Here is a 14,265-nt window from a genome sequence, read left to right on the forward strand (position 1 = left end):
CAGACACATGAAAAAGTGCTCAACATCGCTCGGCATCAGGGAAATCCAAATCAAAACCTCAATGAGATACCACCTCACACCAGTCAGAATGGCTAAAATGAACAAGTCAGGAAACGACAGATTTTGGCGGGGATGTAGAGAAAGGGGAACCCTCCTACACTGTTGGTGGGAATGCAAGCTGGTGCAGCCACTCTGGAAAACAGTGTGGAGGTTCCTCAAAAAGTTGAAAATAGAGCTTCCCTATGACCCAGCAATTGCACTACTAGGTATTTACCCCAAAGATACAAATGTAGGGATCCGAAGGGGTACGTGCACCCTTATGTTTATAGCAGCAATGTCCACAACAGCCAAACTGTGGAAAGAGCCAGGATGTCCACTGACAGATGAATGGATAAAGAAGTGGTATATATTTACAATAGAATATTATGCAGCCATCAAAAGGAATGAGATCTTGCCATTTGCAACGATGTGGATGGAACTGGAGGGTGTTATGCTGAGCGAAATAAGTCAATCAGAGAAAGACATGTATCATATGACCTCACTGATATGAGGAATTCTTAATCTCAGGAAACAATCTGAGGGTTGCTGGAGTGGGGGGTGGGGTGGGAGGGATGGGGTAGCTGGGTGATAGACACTGGGGAGGGTATGTGCTATGGTGAACATAGTGAACTGTGCAAGACTGTTGAATCACAGATCTGTACCTCTGTAACAAATAATGCAATATATGTTAAGAAAAAAAAAAAAAGCAGGAGGGGAAGAATGAAGGGGGGGATATCGGAGGGGGAGACGAACCATGAGAGACGATGGACTCTGAAAAACAAACTGAGGGTTCTAGAAGGGAGGGGGTGGCAGGATGGGTTAGCCTGGTGATGGGTATTAAAGAGGGCACGTTCTGCATGGAGCACTGGGTGTTATGCACAAACAATGAATCATGGAACACTACATCAAAAATTAATGATGTAATGTATGGTGATTAACATAACAATAAAAAAACAAACTCAAACTCAGTGGGGGTGAAGACAGTACAAATGGGTTTTGTACTCATCAGATAGTGCCCTTAAGGTGTGTGCATTTCACTGTACAAACATTTTATCTCAAAAACAATCATAAAAAGTATGAGCCTCTCATAATATGCACACTAAATTATTTATGAGCGAGGTGTACTGGTGTTTTTAATTTACTTTAAAATCCATAAAAAATAAAACTGTGTGGGTGGGTAGGGGGTAGATGGGTGGATAGATATGCTAAGTGAAGTCAGTCAGACAAAGATAAATACTGTATGATCTCACTTATATGTGTAATCTTAAAAAAAATCAAATGCATAGAAGAAGAGATCAGAGCTGTGGTTATGAGAATCAGGGGGTGGAGGGAGGGGAAACTGGATGAAGGTGGTCAAACAATACAAACTTCCAGTTATAAGATACAGAAATACCAGGCATGTAATGCACAGCATGATGCCTACAGCTCACACCACTATAAGTCATGGAGGGAAGCTGTTTAGAGAGCAAATCCAGAAGTTCTCATTACAAGGGAAAAACACCTTTTTCTTTTTGTGTCTACATGAGATGATGAATGTTAACTTACTGCAGTGATTATTTCATTGGCAAGTCATTCTGCTGTATGTCCCAAACTTATACAATGCCGTCTATCAATTATATATCAATAAAAGTAGAAAAACTAGAGGTGCCTGGGTGGCTCAGCTGGCTAAGCATCTGACTCTTGGTTTTGGCTCAGGTCATGACCTCAGGGTGGTGAGATCGAGCCCCGTGTCGGGCTCTGTGCCCAGCAGGGAGTCTGCTTGAGATTCTCTCTCCCTCTCCTTTGCCCCTCCCCCTTGCTTGCATGCATTCTCCCTCTCTCTCTAAAAAACAATGGAAAAAATAATGACACTTAATAAAGATATCATTCACCAAAACTTTTAAAAAATAGACACTAAGATCGTGTGTGGAGTTCAGAGTGCACGCTCTGGAGTCTGACTCTGCATGCGGTCTGGGCGAGTCTTGGGGTCTGACCCGTGCTTCACTCACCCCCACCCCCACCATTGAGCTTTCCAGTGGACGAGTTAGGATGATAACCAAATGAAGGTTTTGGGGTGGGGCAGGAGATGGCTCGGCGTGCCTCTGTCACCTAAAGCCAGGCACACGGGGAGAAGCCGCCTTCGGAGAGCGGTTCCATGCTACTAAGGTCAATTTCTCAGGGTGCAAAGGGTACGTGGGGCTGTGGGCTGGTGGGGCAGTTCTAGGGCAGGACGGTGAAGCCGGGAGGGAGGGGCTGGCCCTCCCCTGCTCTCCTGGCGGGCCAGAAACCTGAGTGTCAGAGAGCCGGAGCCCTGGGCTGATGAGTGTTGAACTGATGGCTGGGTTGGAGGCCTGGAAGGCATGCTCACCACCGCCAATATCAATACAACGGTTGAATCAAGATTTGAAACGTTTTCAGCAAATTAAGACACTATTTAGAAGGGGAAAGGAAAAACTCCTCAGTGTCGTATAAAAATGGAAATTGCACGAGGACAGCATTAAAACGATCTGGCTCAGATCACAATTCACAACAGGGAGCCTGGTGGTTCAGATAACCACAAACGTAGCATAAACCATATTGATGGCCACTAGCGTCAACCCAAATTTAAGCCACATCAGTAAGTGACTGCTATCTGGGCTGAGGCAAGGGATAGCTTTGCTTCCTGAAAGATCCTCTTTTGTTTTGGTTGGACAAGAAGAAAATCAACGAAAGGACAAAGCTTAGAGTTTGAGGCCAACCCAGAAAGCTGTAAAAATATCCAAGTTTCATTTTGTTTCCTCGCCTGCCAAGGAGAATGATGTCTCTATGGAAAGAGATGAAAGGGACAGTGGTGACAGGCAAATGGTGTCCAGGGGGAGGAAAGGAATCATCAGAGCTGCAGAACTTGCTGGTGAGCTCCCGTCTCTGAGGGGACAGATTAGCTCTGGGGCGTTGATGAGCTGTTGGCCAACTCTGCGGACTGGGAAAGGGACCGGTGAGGGGAGACTCGGGATGCACAGAACTCCTCTAAATTCCCAAAGGAAAAGATGGTGGTTTTTTCCCAGCTTGAAGTGGATTCTTGGCAAGATGTTCTAGTGACGATGGAGTAGACGAGTGATGGGCTCACGGATGAGGGACGCACTGGGTTCCTAGGTGGGAGCCGGCAAACATGGCAGGCAAAGGGTGCGTTTGTTTTCTCTGTCCCTCGTCTGAGTAACTGGTACTGAGTGCCCACTCTGGTGCCAGGAACAGGGCATAGCGCTGGGGTATAGTCAGGTAGGAGGGGCAAGCACCAAGCATGTGGCACTGATTATTCCAGAAGTTAGAGCTGTGATTTGATACTAAGGGAGCTGGCGTGAGCTGTGAGAGGGGAAGCCAGTCCAGCCCGTGAACTGAGGGGGGCTTTCCGAGGGCTCGTGCTTCACGCACGCACGTGTGGGATGAGTGGGGGGTAGCTGGTAAAACAGGGGGCAGGGTTTGTGAGGGCCCTGAGGGTCACTGCACTGGTGGCTTCTCAGGACAGGCTTCCCTGTGTGCCCCCTGCAGAAAGAAACGGTCACCTGGTAGATCCGAACGGGGCAGAAGGATCACACGCCAAGGGTCAGTGCAGCCGGAACTGACCCGTCTGCACCTTGGAACTAGTCCACTCTAACCAAAACCTTGTTCAGGTTCACAGAACGAGCAGCCCAAACCCGGCGTGTGATGGAATTCTGGCTCATGCTGGGTTTCCTGTTCTGACACAAGTCAGTGTTCCCGGCCACGGGAACGTGGCTTCTCTGACCCTCCAGGGAAGGAAAGAGGTGTGCTGCCGCTGTTGGTTTCTGTTCCGGCGTGGGGGCCTCCTGGGCATTTACGGTGACAGCGTCACCTGTCTGATCACGTCTCATGGGGTCCACGGTCAAGGCCAAGCGTCACGACACGCGCGTGGTCGGCATCAGTCCATTCCCGCACTGGAAGAATGTGCCCACACGGAGCAGGGCTCAGCAGCAGCGCCCACCCAGTTCAGGCCCGGGGTAAGTCACGACGTCTGCGCCCCGCTAGCCTGTCTGTGGGATGGAAGCCACAGCCTTCACACCCAGGAAGGTGACCGGGCTAGGACTGTCTGGGCCTGGAGGAGAGCCAGGGCACACAAGGAAGTGTCTCTGCCTTCATCACGTCCCTAACTTGGCGAGAAGGTCCCACGGTCAACAACCGACTCCACACGCTCTCTTTCCGGCTGAGAGCCCACGAGGGTGCAGACACCGCCTCGTTCATTTTTCTGTCATGAGCAGGACCATGGGCCCTGGACCCTGGGGGTTTCTCAGGAAATGCTTGCAGAGTGGATGGTTGGATGTGTGAGTGTTTTAAATGTAAGCACAGATGCAGAGGGTGCTTGGAGTTCATTCCAGGCTCCCGAAAGAATGCATTTAAAACAGACCACTGAGGGCTGTCAGAGGCAGACAGGCTCCCCGTTACTATGAGTGCGAGATGGAGTCGGGGAAGGAAGTGGGTGCTGGGCCGTCCATCTGAGCCCTGCACTCAGGCAGAGCAGGTGCGCTCCTGAAGAAGGACCCGCAGACAGAGCGGGACTGCAAATGCTCTGATCTGGAGCTGGAAATTTCTCTGACCACCACAAACACAGAGGCAGAGAAATTATCTCATTAAGATAATTTGCCGTCACACTGTGAAGGCAAATGTACTTTTAATTGCCTTGAAAAATGCCAGGCTTTTTTTTTTTTTTTTTAATAGACTCCACGCCCAGCATGGAGACCCGCACGGGGCTTGAACTCAGGACCCTGCGATCAAGACCTGAGCGGAGATCAAGAGTCAGACGCTGAACTGACTGAGCCAGGTCCACACCCCAATGCCAGTCATTTTTATGGTGATTGTTCCTTATGTGTCAAACCGACGCTTTGGCATTTTACCGTAAGTAGCATCCCTGCCAAAGCAAATCCTGTATGTTACAGGTGGTGGGGAGGCGATCATCTGAGTTTTAGCCCCAAACGTCCTGCCTCTCTGAGAATCCTCCCAGAATGCCTGAGCACCCCAGTTAGGAGGAGGTTGGACTGACAACTGGAGGAGGGGAGCCAGTAGACTTATGCATGGGAGCCCCTCACACCAGCCCTGGGAAGGCCAGTAACATCCCTCGGGTCCACGAAGTCCTCCCAGCCACACCCGACCTGGAGCCCTCACTGAACACCCAGGAGCTGGTGAAGGAGGATCTGCACACGCTGCATGCCCAGGGGGCTCAGCCCACTCTGTGTGGACCCCAGAGCCCTGCAGTTATCACATCTTCCTCAAGGTTCTACGACTCTAACAGCCCAGAAGGTAAAAGGAAGCAGAAGAAGCAATAAGAAGCAAAGCGCAAATGATCTGAGATTCACCTGCCATAACATATACCCCAGAGCGCATTTGTGGCAAAGCCAACGGAGATCCTCATGGTCCACGCTGAGCAGAGAAGCGCCATCTAACCTGGCTTGTGAGAAAAATACATAGGCGGGCACGTGGACCATCCAGTGCCTGCCTGTCCTTCAAGGTCTCATCTCCATCAGCCAGTCTTATGTGATTCTGAGAGACAGAGTACAAGGGGGTGAAGGGGTCCCGGGGTCACTGTGTGGAGCAGTGACCTAGTCCTGTACGTTCAGCCCTGAGGTCATCCACGCACACGGCAGCGCAGTTGGGTAGAGCGGTGATAGAGAGCAAAGGGACATGGTCCCCCGTGTCACACTCGTCCTGGTCACTTTCGCCCCAGGGCGTCTTGTAAACTGTTCAGGCCATCAAAGTCTCAGCCGTGCCATATAAGCATGTATTGCACAGACCTTCCCAGGATGGATAAGGCGGGTCACAACACTTCTACTCATCCAAGAAACAATCAACATGAAGGCTTCTGAATGCCATTCGAAGCAGCAGAAAGAAAGCAGAGATCGTGAGCGAGAACAGCCTGGCCTCGGCCCCTGGCTGGAACCTGGTGGCCCAGGACCTCTCCTGCCGCAACCCTGCTCCCGAGCTTCGGTCCAGACGCACGCGGTCCCAGCTGCGCCACCCCAACGCCCACCTGCCCCTTCTGGTCCTGCTCCTCCTCTCCCCACTGTCCCCATCCCCACCTCCTTTCTCGCGGCACAACTTCTTGCCCCTCCACACAACTCCCAAACTTGGTATTTTTCTTTCTTTCCAGAAGGCACGAGCGTGAGGGTTAGACTTGCTGCAGTCTGCCACCTCCTAGCTGTGCCATCTCAGGCAAGCTTTCCACCTCTCGGGGCCCAGGCGCCTTGGACAGGGTAACAGCTCTTCCGGAAAGATCCAGAAATCCGTCAATGCGCTGGCATAGGTAAGAAACAGGCATGGTGTGTGGTCATAAAACAAGTATGTTCAGCATTACCTGAAACAGAGTCCAGGCGCGGCTGACATAGCTAATTAGTGCCGATCTGAAGGTGAAGTCATTTGGCAAACACTTGAAAATCGCAGCTCCGCGGCTCACCTCCCACCCCGCCCCCAAATCTGAATCAGGGCGGAGATGTCAGATGGATTTCACTCTGAGAACCTCAAACTCGTACCCCAGGATCAGTGGGGCCATCGGGCCTGACAGCCGACGTCTGGGGTCCCTCCCGGGGGCCACACGCACGCACACAGCTGGGAATGCCTCCCTGTCACACAGGGACAAGCCCTGGGGGTGACCTGCGAGCAGGGGAGCTGCCAGGCGGTGGGGGGTCAGGCTGTGAGTGCACCGGGTAACACCGCTGGGCATCTCTGGGCCTGAGTGAGGACTGCCCATCATGTCTTGGGCTTGCTGCCTGCAGGGAGGGGGTCTTCTCCCCCCTCCTCTGCTTCCACAGGCTCCCGGGGGGTGGGGGACAGCCGGAGAGCCATCTGCCTTCTCAGCACCAGCAGCTCTGCCCTGTCTCGAGGGCCACCTGCTCTCCCCCAGCGGATACCTGCTTCCGAGCACCTTCTGTGCCCTAACTGAGCCCTGTCTGCACCCGGTCCTGTGGGACCAAGGCCAAACCACTCGGGCTGTCTGAGCCTCATTCACTTCCCATATGCACTGAGGATCATCTGAGTACTGACCTCTTGAGGTCCATGTGAAAACAGGATCTTAGCATCTGGAGATCGTCTCCTGGGAAATAATACCTGTCACCAGCCTCCCTGTCGTTAGCAGAACTCCCCAAACCCACCAGAAATGGGCAGGGGCAGAGAATCAAACCACGGGCGGAGAAACAGATCCCAGAACCCACGCGGCCCGAGAGTCCTTGAGTCTGGGAGTCCCACCGTGGTCGTGGCACAAACCCCACTGCTTTGGGGAACGTGAGGGTGACAAATGTGCGGACCAGCGTAAGACCACACGCAAGTAGGAGCTGCAGAACCAGGGCGCGTGCGCTCTGCCCAACGGGCTTCAGACTCAATCACTTCAAACATAATGCTAGCCAAAACAAACAAACAGAAATTGTGCTGAGAGCCTCAACCCAGGCTGAGGGCCACGAGGGTGACACGGGCTCTCTACAGGACGCTGCTTAGATCCCCCGTGCACCACAGTCAGAGTGGGTGGCTGAGATGCAGTTAGGGGTTACACGTGTGGGGGGACCCCCTGCGTCCCCAGGAGCTGGTCTGTGGGCCGACCCCCACCCGCTGAGGGCCATCTCCTCTGGTCCCTGGGGTAAGGGACGCGGGCTGTCAGCCACTCCTCCCCGCGGCCGTCTCCCTGCCGTGTGGCTCCTTGCTGACCCCCTGCTGGCCCCACACGGACGCTCACATGGTCACGCACTGTCACCTTTCTCAATCTTGCGGCCCCCGTGCCGGAGCGGATGGCGTCCATCAGGGCCTGCCTGGCTTGGGCGGGGCTGCCTGAGCTGGACCTGGCCACCGTCCTGGATGTGGAGGGAGCCTGGGTGGCTGGAGGCGGTGGGGGCGGGGCGGGCAGGGGCTGAAGGCCAAGGTCACGGAGTCCTGGCGGCTCTGATGACTGCTCGGCGTCCCGGAAGCTCCGCAGCTCCTCAGAGGCGAAGGATGACACCTGGAGATGACACGGTTCAATGACAAGGTCCCTGAGGGCCTTCTGGAGGGGCCACCCGCCCACGGCCTCACTTAGCCCGCAGCAAGCCCGGGAGCTGTGCGAGCTCGCTGCCTGAGTTCCCCAACCGGCGACGGATGGCGGGGCGCGGGGTGGCCGCCGTGCCTTCCTGAGAACTCCCTGACCTTCTGCCTCGCCTTGGCAGGTGAGGACAGACGGAGGCCATCCACACCACTCTGACCAGTTGTCGGGGAGTAAAATACCCATCACGCAGTTCCTCGGACTCTGCGACTGGAAGCTGGAGGACGCAGTCCTGCCCCTCAGCTCCGGCCCTCCTGGGCTCCCAAGGCCATGCCAGATCAGCGCCAGAGGACCAGCCACTTTGCCCCCCAGGAGAGACAGCCCTGCAGCCACGCTGGGTGCCCGAGAACTCGGGAAACGCCCCGTGCCAGGTGGGCAGGTAGGAAGGGAGGAGGACCGCTCCCGGATGCCTGGCCTCTCCCACGCAAGGGCTGCCCCACCGCGCCAGCCTCAGCGGTCCTGGGCTGCCCACCCTGAGGGTGGCTTAGCAGATGCTTAGGACACGGGAGGGCTGCCCCGGCTTCTGTGGCACCCGCGTGGGGCGCTCCGGGGAGTGGCTGTGCGCGCCCATCCTGCCACGGAAGGCCCTTCTCTTACCTTCCGCAGGCTGCAGGCACCGCTGTGCCCTCGGATGGCGGACAGCAGTGCGGAGCGCTCGCCCGCTGTCTCCGTGTAGGACGGCTTCCTGGGCCCTCCCTCGGAGGTGTCTGCTGCAATCTAGAATATTCAAAGTGTCGACACACGTCACCCGGAAGGAGAAGTGCTAAGTAGGACAGCCTCAGAGCAAAAGCACTACCTGTCAGCTGAGGGCTCTAGGATGGATTATACAGCCCCGTGTTAGAAGGAAGAATGTTTTTGCACGGAACCGTAGCGACTTAAGATTGCATATTGACCTGAGAGCCTCTAACAAGCAAAGGGCAGGTGTGCGGGCTCCCGTTATGGCTGCTGGCTTTCTGCTCTCCTGACAGTGCTCTGCCTCAGTTCCTCATCTATAAAACGAAGCAGACGGCTCCCAATGCGGAGCGTTGGTGCTGAGTGCCTGGCTAGGGAGGGAGTTCCTAAACTGTCCCTATTGCTACTCAACAATGACAGTGTGAGCTGCCGGAGATGCAGGAACGTCAGGCAGGAGCGGTCCTGGCCTGAGTCTTCCCTGACTCATGCCTTCGTTCACGAACCGGTCAGGGATGATCCACCCCTACCTCTCCGCTCCCTTGGGCCCAGATGTGGACACTTTATTGTCGACATCTTTCCCCAGGAGAGTCAGGGGCTTAAAGGCAGTGGGGACAACCCCAAACCAGTTTTTGTCTCTTTCGTGGTTCTAAATCCTCTAAGGCAGTGAGACGAAGAAACTCCTGGTGGAAATTAACCCCGAGCATCCCGCTCATTGTTCCGCCGGCCCCGCCCCTCCCCCAGGCCCCCGAGGACCCGCGTGGGTGTGGAAGGGGAGCCTGTGCCCTAAAGACAGGTGCCCGGCCGTTCACCTTGCGAAGCCCGTCCTTCCCTCCCGCCGAGTGGATGGCTTCCATGAGAGCACTGTGCAGCGACGTGTCTTTTGGTGCTGGCCTCTGGACCACGGGTCGGAATTTCTTCTTTGGCCCAAAGATGCTGGGGGACGGCGTACCGTCGGTCTCGGGTACCTCTGCGCACGACAAACTGGGCTTTTCCTCCTGTTGTAGGGGCTCCTGTCCGGCATGGTTATTCGTGCCGGACCCTCTCGGAGACTGAGGAGGCTCCGCGTGGATGGGGCCCCACCTGGAGCCGTTCACCAGGGTCCTGCCAGGAGTCTGATCGTCTCCCGAGCGGGCAGGCGGGGCGTTTGTACCGTCCAGTGTGCATGTGGGGGCAGATGCTGAGCTGGTCCTGGGGTCGCTGGTGCTTTGCCTTCCACTGAGGCTCCAGCTCTGCGTCACAGAAACGTGATCCCTCTGGGAAGCTGTGACGGGCGGGACATAGGGACTTCTGTGGACGCCAGCAGGACAGTCTGGAGCAGACAGCTTTCCAGGAGGGCTGCTGACCTGCGTTCTGGGCTGGGCTCCTAGCGCCGAGGCTCCCCCATAGGTATGGGAGCGTGTGTCTGAGTACGGGCTGGGGGCTGTGCCGTCTGTCCTAGCGGGAGGCTGTCCAGCCAGCTCTGGCGCTCCGCCTTCCTGGGTCTCCTCGGCATGGCCATGCTTCCTCACCAGGCCGGTGTGGGCTTTCTGGGGCCCTATCCGCTTGGCAATGGCAGAGGCCACGTACTGACTGGATGTTCTCCTCTGAGGCTTGAGAAATGGGACTTCCGTGGCGTTCCCTGCTGGCACTTTGATGTGACAAGGGGCAGCCGTGGGTGGCCGGCTTCTGCCCTCCTCCAGATGTCCCCCCTCTTCTTGGCGGGCAGACTGCTGTGGGGGTGACGTCACTTTGGGGTCTGGGAAGGTGGGCTCTGTTTGGAGTCTGTTTTCTTGAGGCTGTGGCTTCCCTGGTGTGGAGGGAGTGGGGGTCCTCTTGGTGAAGCCCTCTGTGGGCTGGCCAGAGTGTTTCTCTAGAGAGTTGGACCTCCAGAATTCTTTGACTTTTCCAATGGGCTGGGTTTCCAAGTCGAGGGCGGACGGCGACAGGGCTATGGTCTTGCCCCCCTCGGCGTGGGGACTCACCAGATTCCCTAGCTCGTCAATCTTAATGGCACCCGTTGAGAGCGAGACTCCTCTGTCGTAACACCTCATCTCTGATTTCGGAGGGACAATTTTATACGTCGTGAGGCCATATTTAAGTCCATAACTTCCCCCTGGGTTTTGGCCCCGTTGATACCAGGATGGTGGTGCTGAGCCACTACTCTTACCCTCACCTTCCTTGTCCCTCACTGGCTGTGACCTCGCCGTCTTGCTGGCCTGCATCTTCCCACCGAGAGCAGAGCCAGGCTCCTCGCCACTCAGCTCTGCATCTGGGCCGTGCGGGTGAAACGCTGCAGAAGTCACCTTGGGCTCCATCTTATTCAGATTCACAGCCTCACAGGGGTTGGACGAGGCGGGTTTGCGTTCTTCCCCGATGTCGTGGGGAGGAGCGGGTGCGTTGGGCACTTCTGCCCTCCTTCCACGCTGCTGGCTGTTCTCCTGACGCGGCGTTGGGGGGGCTTCCCTGTCCACGATGCCCCCTAGACCAGCATTGTTGTTTTGATTGGAAGACAACCCCGAATCCACAGGGTCATCTGAAACCTCCCCGATGAAGGTGACTGGGATTGTGTCCTCATCACACTCGGGGATGGTGGCTTCTGGCGTGCAGTGAGGGGACACGCCATTCACAGAGCCGGTCGGCAGGCTGCTGCAGGCTTCAGGGCTCTCTTCCAGTTCTGCAAAGAAGGACGAACACAAGTCACAGATTGGCATCGCTGGCATGATTCCCAAGCCAATTACTTAGTGTAATCACGCCCTGGCTTTGATTTTCCTGAGGTTATTTTTGGGTAAGTTATTTACATACATTTTAAAGTGCCATTCCAATTTGTCACCTGCACATGCATGGGGCCCAAGTCTCAACTCTGATGGCTCGATGGAGAAGCTCTGCACAGCCGCGATGTCTCAAGGTAAGGCATTCAGGTACCACATTTTGCCCCCTGGAAACGCTGTCTCAGCGCGGAACACGGAGGTGAGTTTTGGGTTTTGACCTTCAGCTTACTCGTGTTCTTCGGAAGCACCACAAACCACACGGGGTGATGTGCTCACGCCTTAACTTCTTAAGAGGCAGATGACTAACTGGGCACCTCAGAATTAGCCCTAAGGGACGCAGCCGCTCACGCGGTCACAGCCAGAGGGACACAGGACGACCGATTCAGCCTTTTCAACTCTGTCCAGCACATCTTCTGAGGACAGAAGGCCGACAAGCGAGCAGACTGTGGATCGGCTCTGCAGTCCGTTTCCTTCTGGTTTCTGTTTGAAGGCATGGCCAACGCCTACCTTCTAGATTACTGTCAGCGTGGGCCTTTGTTTGAAAGATTCCTTGGCTCTCTACCGAGATCATCTGCATCTGCTTTGGCCTTAGAGTATCACCTCCCCAAACCTACCCGTACAGCAGCAAGCGCTCCACCATAAACGGGTTCCCGGCTGAGGCGGTGCGTACTGGATTTCCCTTTGAGGTACGCCAAACGTCAGCGAGCAAAGGGGTGCAAGTCTTAGGGAAGCTGTTCGCCTCTGTCACCCAGCGTTTCCCAGGCTGTGCTCCCCGGCCCGCCCCTCACACCCAGGCTTTCTTCAGGCGGAACTGGGTTTCTCCCACCGAACTCTCCTTCATGGAGCCATGCCAAGCGTGGCCAGAAAAAAACCACCACCGGAGTCTACGGCCACACAACATTAATGCTGTGGCAGGATGGAGGGTCGCGCTCACCTTCCAGCTCCTCATCCAGTTCCTCAAGGGTTTTCTGGAACTGCCCGGTGAGAAACAGGCCTTCATCACCACTGGAGGTTATAGCGGCTTCAGGTCTAGGGAAGACCAGAGAGACAGGAAGGGCATTCATTTCTTATTCTTTATTTCTCTACTCTCTTCTGGAAGTACCCGAGGAAGGCACGACACACAGCCAAGTTCACGCAGTTCTGTCCTCACGGGGTCCTGCTGCCCTCGGGGTTGCCGGGACATAGTCCGGGTGTGCGTGCATGAGTGCGTGTGTGCGTGTGCATGTGCGTGCGTGAGCGCGTGTGTGCGTGTGCGCTGTGTGTGTGTGCGTGTGTGTGCATGCGCATGCACGTGTGACCGGCAGCCACAATTACAACCGCAGGGACCGTGATAACCGTCCCCCCAAGACTGGACGAAGCCCCTCCCAGGGAGGGCTGCCCCCGTCCTTCTGCTCCAGGTGCGGCCTGCACAGCCAGTCTCCAGACACAGGGCTTCTGCACAAATTATCTTGTTACAACCCTTACAAGCAATTTCAAGGCAGGTAGTATTCTCGTTGTTTCCAGATAGGAAACCAGGTGCCGAGAGACTAATGGAGCCGCCCAAGGTCACGTGGGCTCCAAACCCTGGGGGAGAGCCGGCCACGTCTGGTGTCCAGTGGCACACTGTGGCCCCCGCCACCTGGACATCTAGGAAGATGTCAACCCGCCTGCTGAGGGGAGCCGGAACTCGCCTTATTTGCGTCACTCGGACAATAGCATCCACAGGACGTCTAATGCCAAAACGATTTCAATGCAGCCTTTGCAAGGGCTCTTGTCTCTGTTCTCGCTGCGTAGAGAACAGAGACATGTCGAGGGCAATTGTCTAGCTTCAGTGAAAGCTGAAGGTCTTTTCCACTGATTGTTAAAATTGAGGACCAATTTCCATCCTTGCTACTCAGGCCCAGATAATGATGCATGAAATATGCTTTCCACAATCCTCACTTACATAGCAGAGTTTGTGTTCTGATAAATGAGTCTTTCTTACTTGGTGGCTGTGTCCTTTTGGGAGCCAGGAAGCGGCTTCCAGATTAGTCTCAGCTAATGTCCTCTGACAAGCTGGACAAAAGGGGCTGGTTGTGTGTGCCTGTGGGCCAATTAATGAGGACCAAACAGAGCAAAGGCTCCCTTTCCTACTGCTGTTGCTTGGATGCATTTTCTTAAAGTTGTGCTTTTCTCTTTCATGGACCGTGATGGTTTAAGTACATTTAATTTACATAGTTAACAAAATATGTGGCAGAGAAAAAAGATGCATAGTGCTATATAAAATCATATTCGAAACTGAAAATGGTACTTTTATAATGCTTGCTCTTCATTTGGGATGCTTAAAGCCCAGCTAAACAAAATTCTGCATGCACTTCTGCTTCAAAGTACTTGCTTTTACTTCAAAGCATGCTAAACCACATCGCTCTATGAGAACAGAGTGATATTAATGAGAGTTAAAAAGCAGTTTAAAGTAAAAATCCCACTAATGCTATTGTTTTATAAATGTTAAACTAGAAACAAGTCATTGCAACCTGATGAAATGCGGTGAAGCTGAGACCCTCACACTTGTTGCTACCCGAGAGGAATGGAAATGCATACTGAGAAACAAAAACATTGCTTTAACTTTGTAAGAACCTTGGTTCACGAGTCTCCTTTGATAATTTGTCTTAAGGAAATGATCCTATAGCAAGCGAAACAGAAACACAACAATCAATGTGTGTCGAATTTATGAGAGGAATTAAAAAATATCCAGCAACACTGCATGTTGATTTCAAAGGGCGCTAAAATCAGTCGATTTTGGAGTCTATGTGGAGAAGAAGATCA

The 14,265-nt window shown here is 54.4% G+C and overlaps 1 protein-coding gene across 3 annotated transcripts in view; it reads right to left on the bottom strand.

Annotated features, from left to right (window-relative positions):
- COBL (cordon-bleu WH2 repeat protein) overlaps window positions 1-14,265 on the bottom strand; it is a 278,487-nt gene that overhangs the window by 12,627 nt on the left and 251,595 nt on the right. For all 3 annotated transcript variants that reach the window (XM_032430638.1, XM_032430635.1, XM_032430636.1), the window contains 4 exons: window positions 12,416-12,510; window positions 9,544-11,387; window positions 8,660-8,779; window positions 7,742-7,984 (listed from right to left, as the gene is read on the bottom strand). In XM_032430638.1, the coding sequence (XP_032286529.1) occupies window positions 7,742-7,984; window positions 8,660-8,779; window positions 9,544-11,387; window positions 12,416-12,510 (2,302 nt within the window). The remainder of the gene's footprint in view (window positions 1-7,741; window positions 7,985-8,659; window positions 8,780-9,543; window positions 11,388-12,415; window positions 12,511-14,265) is intronic.

The sequence above is a fragment of the Phoca vitulina genome, unplaced genomic scaffold (genome assembly GCF_004348235.1).
Source record: "Phoca vitulina isolate PV1807 unplaced genomic scaffold, GSC_HSeal_1.0 scaffold44, whole genome shotgun sequence".
NCBI classification, from domain to species: domain Eukaryota; kingdom Metazoa; phylum Chordata; class Mammalia; order Carnivora; family Phocidae; genus Phoca; species Phoca vitulina.